Here is a 13269-nt window from a genome sequence, read left to right on the forward strand (position 1 = left end):
GCACTAGCGCTGCGTCTCAAGCCAGTTACGGGCAGACCTACACTTAGGCGCGAAATATAAGGGCTAGCTTTTGATAGTTCCTGCATCTTATCTCTATTATCTCGCAGAAGTAACTGGCTTTCACTGCACTCCCGTGATCGCCTAGTGCAAAGCATTTGTTCTGCGAGGGCAAGTTCACGTGTTCGCAATTTCTGCTGGTTGTATGCAACTTTGCTTGGAGACACATTGTGTCTGTTTTGCGGCTACGAACCTAGTATTCTTCTTCTTCCTGGGGTTTTACGTGCCAAAACCAGTTCTGATTATGAGGCACGCCGTAGTGGAGGGCTCCGGATTAATTTTGACCACCTGGGGTTTTTTAACGTGCACTACAACGCAAGCACACGGGCGTTTTTGCATTTCGCCTCCATCGAAATGCGGCCGCCGGGGCCGGGATTCGATCCCGCGACCTCGTGCTCAGCAGCGCAACGCCTTAGCTGACTGAGCCACCCCGGCGGGTAAACCTAGTATTAATAATAATAATTGTTGTAAAGGCGTGTCAGCTCTACCCGCAACGTAAACTGCACAATAAAGGGTTAGGGTACACGAAGGCCCGAGTTTGGCAAAGTTCAGATCTCCGCGAGCTCTGGCGACGCCCTCAGATGAATAAGCTAATGGTAACAAGTCATAAAATTCAACCCTTGGCACGCCTCCAGTTTCAATGGCATATCTATATTCACTCTTCGGTTATCATCGCTTGGGTGTTACCTCATGCGCAGCCGAAAAAGAAAGAGTCACGTGGTCATAGCGTCCGTGCCTTCTTCCATTTGTTTATCGTTCCACACAGTGCATCACCTATCCAAGTAAGTTATAGAAAAAAATGCTATTTTTAACGTATTCGAAAGAAAGGAAAGGGTTGGCGTAAGAATGCGCCACGTCTGCACTGTTCGCATTCGATGGTGGTAGACAGATAATGTCCGAAAGAAGAGACACGTCCGTGACGCGCCGCAGAAAGGCGGGGTAAGCGGCTTGCGCCTCTTGCGCCGAGTGCGTAGGTAGATAACGGGACAGTCACGGTATTGCGATATTGCCTTGATAACATCAAGCGGCGCTGGCGAAATGAGGAAGCGGCGTGCGCAGGCTTCGCTCCGTGTCGACATACGTGGCTTTATCTCGATATTTTATTGTCTGCTGTTATCGCACGTTTCCTCGAAACTCGGGGTATCCTGGGCCGGTATTTTGTAGCGATGCCTTTCCGATGCTAATGCCGTTTCGCGCTTATCGCGCTTTGTCAGTGGTCAGAGCGACGGTCCGCTCACGTTATCAACGGGATCAGCCGGCCGTGAGCGGTGGATGATAAGACGAGTATAGAATGAGTCATAAGGCGTCGCTACAAAATACCGGCCCTGGGCCGGTATTTTGTAGCGATGCATGCGTCTCCGGACAATTGAAAACAAAAACAAAAAAATGTTAATTGAAGTGACCATTATGTCCAGCGGCGTCGTTAAGTTATTGTTTCGCAGCCAACCGTATACATTCTTCATTGAGAATCCCCGTCACGTCGCCGACCGCTGGAGCAGTAGCTTTAACCGACAAGGTGACTATGTCAGATATTCCGCCTATGTTTTTTTTTTCTTTCCAGCTTGTTCATGTAGTCCCACTAAGTTGCCGTTAAAGAAACCAGTAAATGTCAAGGTCTATTATAAGCTTTGGTCTTCACATACGGTGAGCACTGCGTAGCTGTGCCAGGTGACGGTACTCGATTCCCTCAAGCAGCAAGTTTTTGACAAATATTTCAACATTGAGCGTTAGCTTTGCCAACCGCGAACGTGCCGCAGTTTCCGCGGAGCTGCCAGTTCAACGTTCTTTCTCTGGCTACATCCCGGCCATCATTACTTTCATTCACTGTAACCTTTTATGTTTTTTCTCGGCCCAAACTGAGTGCAGAGGGCGTAGAACTGTGCCCTTTAGCACAATTTCTTACAAAAAATTACGAGAAAACAACTATTAAGAAGAACACTGCATTATCCAGCTAAGGTCTCCACTGATCTTCAGCTTAATAGTGGCAGCTGAGCCGTAGCCTCTGTTTTCAGGGTTTCAAGTAATGCAGTAATAGAAATTTGGTGCTTACGCTTGGTCAGCGTTCTTGTAAATATTTAGGACATTTTGTTTTTGTAAAAAGTTATGGTAAAATGTTTTTGTTGTCGCGGTTCATTTTTGTAAAATGCTCCCAGCACCATCCGAGTCACCAGGCTTCAAAGATGTTGAAATAGCTGAGCCTATTTTTTTTTTTTTTTTGCTGGCGCAAAACGAGCTGGAGACGTGCTGTTTCAGATCGATTGAATGAGCTCATCGACGTTTGGATCAAGGAAGGTGATTTGCTGCGCCTCGAACACGTGGTCATCGCGGGCCAGGGGGAGCGGCTACTTAACAAGACGTCCGGCGATAAGCAAGTCCAAGAGTTCCTCGGACTCGTTCCCGCCTACATGGTGGGTACTACGTAAGACCGCGTGAGAGTAACCCGGTTTCCACCAGGGCTAAATGAATGCTTGGCCATGGGCTGACGCAAGTGTCAATTGCGCGGTTTTCTGTGGTCGTTGGGATCTCGAGTTACTTGGCTGTTTCTTATCCACTCCTAAGCGGCTGATTTCATTGCAAGAGTAATAGCATGCGCTTTCCAAACACGAAAAAAATGTATCTCAAGAGGGCGGGAACAAACAGCGCTTGAGGCGGGACGGTAAGAGCACGACAGACAAGGCGTTATCTGTCGTGCGCCGTTGTTATCTGTCGTGTCCGTCGTGCTCTCACCTTCTCGTCTTAAGCGCTATTTGTTCCCGACCCAATGATGTACCAATTACTCCAGTTCAGCACACTCCTGCGTCTTAAGAAATGTTGTTAGGCACTATATAAATTCACTAAGATGTTTTCTTTACACCTGGAACGTCGCCTTCATCTCATCAAGTCAATGCAGTGCAATCAAAACTACAAATAGCGTAAGCCAATCGGCAACAAGAACCAGGAGAAAGGTTCCTCACCTGTTCAGCGCTAATCCTCCCGAGCATGATAGCAGTTGGAGAAAGGGACCCCGCTTGGATTATCGGCGTGCAGTGTGTCACAATGATGGATGGTACGACCCCATTTATTGGCTCTCCTTTCTCACTGGCAGGTGTGACTCGTATAGCTTTGACGGCAGTGCATGGGTTTGGTGAAGCGGCCGAAAGTTGACATAGCTCGCGTATCGCGCAACTTTTGAATTGCGACCGAGGTCCATAGCACATATCCTCATCTACTCCCCTTCTTTTGATAAGGAAAGACAGACTCTGCGTGTTGCTTTAAGCCGACTGGGTGACATATCGTTCATAAATTACGAGACATTGAGACCCCGAATTCGACCGTCATCCGCACGGAAATTCACCAGAGCCCTGCTGCACGTGTTTAAATAGGAATAGGCTCCGCGACGCGCCCTTGAATTCATAGGGAACGTTGTTTTGTTTGGGTACGCTCGCATTCCTTGCTATATCCGTTTCTTTTTTCGTGTACTTTTTTCCCGTGTTCTTCCCGCTTCCCCGTTCGCCCAGCGCAGTGTAGCAAACCAGGGGCAACCCGGCTAACGTCCCTGCCTGATCTTCTCTCTCTCTCTCGCTCTCTCACTCTCTACACTTATTTTCTTACCAATTCCGTCACGCGTTCAGCGACTCATTTCCTAAATCCTTTATTACTAATTACGTTTGGCACGCTGACGTTCTTTGTTTGCATTCACGGGAACGTTTGACCCCCTGCTGTGGAGCAGAGGCACGAGGAGGCTGCACATCTCACCTGGTGCGTGCCTGTCCGCTCGCAGGATCGCATCCGGACGGTGCACGAGGCGGTGGTGAGCGGCAACATGGCGCAGGTTCGTCAGGTGCTGACTCGCAAACGCTTCGCGCTCAGCCGCGACCGCCTCGGCGCCAGCCCCCTACACCTGGCCGTCCTGCACGGACACACGGACGTGCTCAACTACATCGTCGAGCGCTTTCCCGAGACGCTAGACGGGCCGGACAACGTAAGTGTCTCGCCGACCAGGCGTCGATCCATTCTTTAGACGAGAGACAATATCGTGCATTTTGTTACCAAAATGTTACTTTGCACGGACAGCAGCGTGTTCTCTCTTCGCGCGCTTACGCCTTGTACGCTGGGCTCAATGAGCCGAACTCACTAAAACATTGCTGATAATAACTGCTTGCCTTTGGTCCGCCGTCTTCTCTAACATTAGTTGTCACTATCCCCTGTCTACGAACTCGTTGTAGGGTTCTCCTGTTGCCACATGCGGTAAGTTTTCAACGATCTAGAATTTGCTGGATTCCTTAGTGCTACACGCATGCACTATTTGGGCGCGGCTAACTACATTACAGGGACAGACAGTCTTCGTTGTCACAAAACTGCGATCAATAAAGTGCGCTATTTACGGCGCACTTAACTGATTGCAGTTTTGTGTCAACGAAGACGATCAGTTTTGTGCCAACGAAGCCCTGGCAGGAACGCTGCGTCCGGCAAGGTCACTGGCTTGCCCACGAAGGCGGGAGTATGGTCCGCCGGCATGTATGGAATTTAGTTTTCCGAACTGACGCCCTCTCCTAATTTCAGACGTTGTATAGTCTCAATACTGGTCGCTAGTGCATCTACAGTCAACGGTTAAGAGCATGCAATACCTCAGTCAAGAATCGTGCTGAGAATAATACACACAGTGTAAAGCGCAGCTATTTGCCGGAAAATGTAGCCGAAGTAAGTGAGGTGCTGCTAAATTAAGTAGCAATGAGCCAGAGGAATCATGGAAAACTAAGGGCTCAATTTTTAGCGGTGGTTGCATGTTCGTTCCCACCGTCGGCAAAGTGTCTCCCACTTTTATTTACTTTCTTTGTTTATTATTATTATTACGAACTTGAAGTTTAACACATATTTCACACTCATTGATAATAAATTTTTCTTTGGGAATAAATAACAAAATTATTTTCCCCACAACTTTTTTGCTTGCTTGTCTGTTGGCTGTCGGTCTCTCGACTGGTAAATATGACGAGACATGACGAGGAAATTACGCGAGCGTTGTCATCAGCAACAATAATTCCGGGCGTGCTTCGCGTTTCGCAGGAAGGGCGAACACCACTTCATTATGCAGCCGTCGTGCTCGAGGCCCAAAATTACTTCGACATTCTCAAAAAGGCTGGCGCTGACGAGACCATCAAGGACAAGGTACGGAACTAGTATTACATAGGCACTCTGCCGATACCGCAACTGCAAACGTTTGTTCCTACGCTGGCGTGAAAAATTTTCAATAGGCGATTAACGAAGTCAGGGAGCTTATGCTTTTATTCAATCTAATTGTTCATTTTTCGTCTTTTATCCGTCGCGTCGGGTGGCTGAGTTCAAGGACAACGGCAGCGCAATGGCGTCCGAGGACGAAAAGAGAGTAAAATATAATGTGGGTGATTTCAACATACGGTCCCAACATTAAAGTGTGATCCAGCACGAGGACAAATTTTTCCTAGCTTCGAAGTCAAAGTTCTGAGAAGGAAAAGTTTATTCTGAGGTGAAGAGAAAGATGCGCTACACCCCCCCCCCTCCCTCTCTCTCTCCCCGTCCCGTGCTTCCCGTGTATAACGTGATTTCCCAGAAATCAGCATGTGTTTTCATTCTGGCATTCCGTTACGATCAGGGGGGCAGTAAATTTCTTTTTTCACAAGTTAGGAACAGCTCACAGCCGACTCGCCCCCCCTTTTCACAGATGGGGCACACGCCGGAATACTACCTGAAGAATCCGAAGGAGCTGAGCATTAGGGACCTGCTCGCCAACTACCAGACGCCAACGGACGATGACAAGTCGGCCAAGGCGGACGTGTGGCAGAGGCCGTCCACGCCCGCCGCAGCCGCGGATGCGCCCGGTGAGCTCATGTATAGTTGTTCTACCGGATGTTACACCGGGTGTTTTGCCGAACTTAACAGAGATTAAGAAAACAGTATATTCAGCTAAACACATTGGTTAAAACTTTGTTGTATATTCCATGACGCAATACGTTCATTTATACTTGTCCTCCAGTTATATACGCGTGCTTGTCGTATGCCGACTACAGTGCAGTCTGTATTCGGGAAGTGTCTCATGTAAAAGCCGGAAATCAGCGTCAAAGGGCCCTGGGCAAATTTTCTGGGCCACTTGGTAGATAGAGAATGACGGTGTACACGATATCAACCATGTAAACAGCCTGCTTGACATACGTCGGCATTGCAGAAGGTGTCACGTAGCTTCCGGTGCGTAAACCTCAGTTTTGCGTGTATGAGGTTCTGCACCTGCACCATAAAACATGACAAAATACTACGGGTAACGCAGTTGGGAGGATGGTCTCCCACTTTTTTGCCACATCCAATGGTTGTATAGCTGTGCAGTATGAATGCGACTTCAGTCCGGTCTTGGCATTTTCAGCATAATAGCCCGTGTTTCAGGGCACAGCCAAGTCAGGTGTCAAGCACCTCTAGTTGCCGCAAAAACCGGGCACTTGGGACACGTTTTTTGCTCCGCTGTTTTAGGTTCCCATACACAGATGACGGATGGTGCTAGGTCCACTCCAAACCCCAAGTTTCCGAAGAGCTGCCAGCACTAGAGGAATGCTTTGTCGCACTTCTGCGTCACATATATGCTTGAAACAATGGTTGCTGGGTACCCATGCAACAACTAAAGCTTGCGCCTGTTAAACGTTCGGCCACTGGTGCCCGGCTGGACGTGCTGCTTTTGAGAATTGTCCGCCAAAAGGCAACGACTTTGCAGTTACGAAGCCATGCGCACTTGATCGTTCGTGTGATCGCCTTTACGCTGATACTCACGACAGCATGTGCGTCCATTCGTAATGGCGTCCGCGGCAGAAGAGGCCCCCTTACCCCAACCCAGAACAAGTGCAAGTTTTTTCATGCTTTTGGTCCCGGACTTGGCAACAAATGTTAGGATACGGGTTTACGCGGCTTCTAGAGTCGCATCCAGTACTTACTTCAGTGCATTTGCGTGTGTAACATAGCTTAGGCGTTATTCTTTAACCAACTAAATTCTTACTCGCAGAAGCGTCAGCTGCCGTTCCGGAAGTTCCTTCGGCTCCAGTAGCTCCGGCCGTTAACGGAGGAGCGGCACAGCCGACCGTTCCTCCCGACGGAAAACCGCAACAGCAAGAGGCCGCTCCCGAGGTTTCAACATCAGAGGCGTCGAAAACGACAAGCTCAGTACCTCCGGTGGAAGCCGCGCCGAACGCTGCGCCGGCGGCGCCGCCAGCGCCAGAACAAGTAGCTGCCCCACCGATGCCAATCGAGAAAGGTGTGCGACAGCCTGTCGACGAACCCTTACAAACGGCGGTCCAACTTCCACTGGGCGAACATGCCGCGAGTAGAGCGACGGCTGCAACAGGCCAGCCAGTGTCAACAGCGCTGCCAGCCGGAAAGGTTCGTAACGTCTTGTGCCTTAAGCTTTACGCAAGGAAGAACTGTGACCCTGCCACACGACTCTAGAAGAGCTGGTTAGGTGCCCTCGAAAAGCAAAAAATTACTCCATCTCCCGCTAAAGGGAACCATGTGTGGATGCGAAGCAGTGGGGAGATGGTTAGCTTGAGCGGGAGATGGTTTCGCGGCAGCGGCCCGAGCGCTCATCGCGGCGCTGCACAGGAGAGAGAATGAGGCGCGCGCGCTCCGTCATTTTCATACCGCGGAACTACCGTGGCGCCCCCAGCGGATTATGCAGCTGTCGCACCACCTGTCGTGCGCGCCGCTCCGGATTGCTAGACGAGAGAAAGGTTGAGCGTAGGAGAGGAGAGAGAAGGGGAGGGGACGCGCATGCGCTGTGGGGGTGTGGCACGCCGCGGGAGGGACGGACAAAGCCCCCACCATAAGCTGCTTCGTATCTAAAAAGATGTCGCAGTTTCGCCCGAAAGGCGAAGCATCAATTGCGATAGCAAATTAGTAGAGATCTATTCGGAGTAGGGATACTAGTTCTATCGGGTGCATAAACTTGGACACATTCGCTTACTACCTGAAATAACAAGCGTGGTGTCAGCGCTCACAATCAAACGTGAATAGGTCACACTCGATGACCGCAGACAACCGCTGTCAAAACGCTGGCAGCAAGCGCAGCCGCCGCGGCGAGCGAAGGTTCGTGCGGTCTATCGCTTCAACGGAAACTGAGCGGCGAATGCACAGCGCATACAATGGTCAGAGTCGTGTGGAGATAGTTTTCAAGATACGGTGAGCGCGACAGCCCGCACCGGCGCAAAGTACAAACACGGTTGTTGGCAAAGTAAAAGCTGCCCCCCCCCCACCCTCCCGCGCTGTCTTCCCGCTTTCCTCCTTTTGCCTGAGAGATTCAGTGGCCAGTTCCCCTTGCGCCCGGTTGCAAGATACGCATTTGGTGCCGCAACACAGCGTCGCCCCCCCCCCCTCTCATACCCCCCCGGCCTTTCGCGCTACGGAAGTCACGTTTGCTTTCCGCCGTGCGTTCGCTCTCCCTGATAGCGCGCGTCCCCCGCACACTTTCACTCGCACATACGGCGCGCGGCGACGATTTTATCGCCCTTGGACTTTATACGTAACCTCGCGGCGACGGCGACGCCTACAGCAGAACTCCGCTTGAAGTGTCCATATAATTGCTATCGCAGTAAAACAATAAATTAGTTTTGGTCTGGGGATCGGTCCCGCCGTTACTGCTGCCTTTCTGGAGAAGTTTCGAAGGTTTCCGCTTTTTCATAGCAGTTAACCATTATGAAGGAAGGAAGGAAAACATTTATTTGGTTCTGGAATTTGTGAGTTGCCTCACAAAGTGGGCTGCTCCCACGTTGGGGCCGGCAGGCAGAGCCTTTTGGCCGCGTCGTGGGCTTGCTGGGCGGCCCATAGTTGCTCGGTCAGGTCCGGGCTGCGAATCGCTGCCTTTAGCATGTCCCGATCCTTGGCGAAATTTTCGTTGGTTCGGTTGCACGACCAAAGCATGTGTTCTAAGCCAAGTGGTGCATTGCAGTCTGCACGCTGTGTGTTAGGATATTTGTCTGCCATATAGAAATCTAGTCTTCTTGGTGTGGTATAAGTGTTTGTTTGTAGTAGTCTTAAAGTAAGGGCCTGTGGCCTTTTTAATGTAAGGTGTGGGGTGCTAAATTCTCTTCGGCTGAGATAGAAATGTTTTGTGAGCTCGTTGCATGTAGAGGGGGCATCCCTATTCTCTTGGAGATGGTTTGTACCCTCGAAGGTGGCGTCGCGGAGAGTCAGTTCTCGCGCGCTCTTATGAGCCATCTCGTTGAGATTCGAGGGGGGAGGGGGGGGGGGCTTCTCTATATGGCCTAGGTGTGCTGGGAACCAGCATAATGAGTGGTGATAGATCTTGCTCTTTTAACACGAAAGTGTTTTATGCCGGGGTCCACCAAGACTTCAATGACGTATTTCCGTGACGGAAATACGTCATTGAAGTAGAACATAGAACATAATACAAAGAAAGAAACCAGAAGAAAAAGTTCCACAAACATGCAAAATTTGGGAATCGAACCCACGACCTCTCGGTCCGCGACGACAGATCGCCGAGCGTTTAACCCATTGCGCCACAAACGCATTTGCGGAGAGCTACACAGACGCGCCTTATATATCTAACACTCCTCCGTGTACCCGCGCTCTTGTTCGGGGCGGTGCCGCCGCCTACGAGCAGAAAAGAGAAGTACTGCATTATGACACTAACGCGCACCGACAGTGAACGCTTCGGTGGTCTCACCACTACGACGCCTCGATGCCAGCATTCGCAGGGACGCTGGCATCAAGAAGCACTACCAACGCCACCTAGGTGGCGTTGGTAGTGGTGTTCACCGTACTCAGCACAGCGGAGCGTGGCCTCCGAAATTAGCTCTGAAAATGTTTCTGAAGTTGATCGCGGAGGCTGCAATTACGACGCGCTGTACGCGCTGATTTGACTCGGTGACGATTCAGTTACGTGCTTTGTCTTGCGCGTTGTATTAGTGTGTCAGTTACGTGCTTCGTCTTTCGCGTTGTGCTAGCGTGTGCAGCGTAGTGCAGCTTCCATATGCACGACGGTTGCTCATGGTCATCGACGTTGGTAGTCGTGATGGAGGAGACGTGCCACCAGGCGTCAGCGTGGGTGCATCAACGCCTAAGGGCGCTTTAGCCACAAAACACCAATAGACATTATATATCAATGTGCAATAAACATTACACTACTTTGATGATATGTAATGCCTGTTGTGATATTGTACCTTTCTGAAAAGCTCGGACTGCAGTTCGTGAATCGCTATAAATACATATATGGTCTACTTCTATCAGTTAGTGCTAGAGCAATCGCTAATTGCTCCGCGACCTCTGGTTTGTCAGTGTTGACTGTGACTGAGTTTATGGTTTTGTCTTTGTTGTCTACCAGCGCAACAGTGAAAGCTTTTCTGTCCACATGTCGGGCGGCGTCTACGAAGCAAACTCTTTGCTTTTCTTTGCGAATGGTCCGGGGTAGGCAGGCTCCTCTGGCTAGTCTTCTCTCTACATTGTGTTCAGGGTTCATGTTGCGGGGAAATGGTCTGACCTCATATTGTTTGCGAATGTCCAGTGGTATGTCTGCATATAGGGAGTTGATCATTGCTATGTCAATGTCTAGTTCTTGGAGTAAGGCTCGACCCGACCTGGGATGCTATGCAGGATGCCCCGAGTTTGGCGAAACTCGGGATCTTCACGAGCTCTGGCGACGCCCCAAGATCAAAGAACTAATGGTAACAAGACAAAGTTTGTCCGTCGGCACGCCTCCAGTTTCATCGGTTTATCTAGATTCACTCTGGGTGGCCATCATCCCTTGGGCGTTGCCATATGGGCGGTCGACAAACTGGGACTCACGTGATCATACAGTCGGTGCATGGTCGTGCATTCTTTCACTTGTTTGACGTTCCACCGAGTGCATTAGAGGCACAAGAAAGTTATCAAATAAATGCATTTAGTACAATGGTATTAGTCACATTACCGTAGGGTATAGGTGTTTAAAAGTTTACAAATTCTACACTGAATGTGTATTAGACTAATTTGTAGTTTAATCGTTTCGCGTTATACCACGAGGGCACGCTCGCCTTCCTCTTTCTTCCTCTGGATTGGATTGGCGCGGCTCGCTACGTGCTCGCGCTGGCATTTCCGAGCACAGATTGGTGTGCGCTTGGTGTTCGCACTGGGCTTTGAACAGATCGCTCATTGCTCTTTCTCTTTCCTCTGGATTTAATTGGTGCGGCTCGCTACGTGCTTGCGCTCCCATTTCCGAGCACAGATTGGTGTGCGCCTGATTTTTACACTGGGCTTTCAACAGATCGCTCGTTGCTCGCGCTTAAAGTAAGGCTTCGAGACGAAGGGAGCGTCGGCTAGCGCAGAAGTGGTTTGCCGCGCGCTTACGGTGTAAGCACTCAGGAATGCCGGAAAACACTCATGCAAGGATAAAAAACTACGCTTTATTTTCTTTTACATTGTGACGCACTTCATACTGGCTAGCGCCGAGGAATGGCTTCTAACAACCGCAGGAAAGAGTCTTTATAGTGGGTAGCCCCAGCGATCCGTGGCTTCTAACAAACGCAAGAAAGGGTCTTTGCGGCGCACGTGGCCGTTGAGTGCCACCACATTCATCCCAGGTGGGACTCCAGCATCAGTGCAGTTACTCTGTACCCACTGCTGACGAGGTGGCGCTTCACTTTTTAACAATAACTTTCTATTTTTTGCGTGTGAACGCCCGTGTTGGTTTCCACAAAGTGCGCGCTGTGGTTAACTGTCTCCCAATGTAGATTGAGGCATAGCCCCGTTAGCATCCACTGAATTTGGGATACAGTTGTATGCGGCCAATTCGTCACTATGAATAATGGTCCCCGGTTGAACATTGACTGCAATAATGGCGCCTAGCGTCGCCGCCTTTTGTCGGTCGACCTTGAAAAGTAGCAGCACCCCTCAGGTCGCGCAGACCATGCCGAAGACCCATGGGCCACCATCTTTAACACCACCGTAGTTTTGGCGGCTCGGCGGAACGTTGTCGCCCGTTATTAGGCGGCCTCGATTGCACTATTGCTCGCCGCGAAGAAGGCACTCGTCAATTTGCGCTGTCTTCCCGGGGCCACCGAGTGGAGCTCACGCCAGTAGCTCGTCCCTCGCGACCTTACGGGGGTAGCTCCTCCAGTCGGCGATGGCGTGCTCCGATAGAGGAAACAAGTCTACGGTCTCTTTCAACATCCATATGTCTACGCTTTTGCTCACGCAGTACGTGAGCCAAATCATTTGCCGCCTGGAGAGGTGGTCGTTCGGACGGCCGAGGCGGTCCGTGTTGGCGCAGTAACTTCCTTCGCCTCTCTGCCCGTGCCGTGCAGCAGTACCGTGTACCTGCCAAAACTGATTTCGGCACCTGTTGCACCGGAAGGCAGCCCGGCGTCCATTCTGAGTCTTCCAATATAATGTGACTACTTCGCCTGCGCAGGTTGGTTGGTCCTGGTTGAACCCCAGGTGCTCGCAGGTGCTCCAGTACTCCGATCGATGACGACGCCGGACCTGGCCCGGGGCTGGGGCGCGGTGGACGAGCTTGCTTGAAACAGGAGAGAGTCGAAGCGATCGCACGAACTATTCCTCCGCAGCCTAGTCACACCAGTCTACGCTGGGAAAGCATAATTTGCCCGCCACCCTATCTCCGCAGACGACGGCCTTCGCCTAACTCGTCACACAGCCAGCGCACTCACGTTTTGGAAAGGCAAAAATGGCGCTGAAACTCTACGTCGGACATGTAGGTGAACGGGTCCAGATGGTCATATTGACGCTTGCTGCCGCTGGATGCGATTACACAGGCTGCTGCTGCCGCCACCATGTTCCCGAGTTCAACTCGAGGGGGGTTTCGCGATGTACGAGTTTGGCCCGAGTTCGCGTGTCAATCAAAACCACACGTCACGCCCCGCGCGAGGCATGTAACTCTTGTGCGCGCGCCCGCCACGGTTGGGCCACGCCCAATTTATTTTCCGGCAACAGCGACGTGGTGCGGAACTGAGAGGCATCAACAATCTTGACCGCCGACAGAAAATACGCACAGCACACTGTCATAGGTGATGCACTGTAACTGAGAACCACTATCAAAAACAAAGCGGCGACTTTCGCTGGCTTATGCATCTATCTTGTTAGGCTGTGATGGCCCCACAACATGGTTCATTGTCTGCATTGTAGCGACGTAGCGCACAGCAAATAATTATCGGAACGACACTGTAGCTGCTTGCAAGGCGTCGATGCGCCGTGGTGGATGACGATGCTGAGCAG

At 50.9% G+C, this 13269-nt stretch overlaps 1 protein-coding gene across 1 annotated transcript in view; it reads left to right on the top strand.

Moving 5' to 3' along the window:
• Positions 1–13269, top strand: part of LOC119441824 (uncharacterized) — an 84619-nt gene that overhangs the window by 48153 nt on the left and 23197 nt on the right. Inside the window, exons 19-23 of the mRNA XM_049662916.1 lie at positions 2311–2465; positions 3818–4018; positions 5101–5202; positions 5735–5891; positions 7055–7428. Of these exons, the coding sequence (XP_049518873.1) occupies positions 2311–2465; positions 3818–4018; positions 5101–5202; positions 5735–5891; positions 7055–7428 (989 nt within the window). The remainder of the gene's footprint in view (positions 1–2310; positions 2466–3817; positions 4019–5100; positions 5203–5734; positions 5892–7054; positions 7429–13269) is intronic.

Source organism: Dermacentor silvarum, chromosome 2, assembly GCF_013339745.2.
Source record: "Dermacentor silvarum isolate Dsil-2018 chromosome 2, BIME_Dsil_1.4, whole genome shotgun sequence".
NCBI lineage: Eukaryota > Metazoa > Arthropoda > Arachnida > Ixodida > Ixodidae > Dermacentor > Dermacentor silvarum.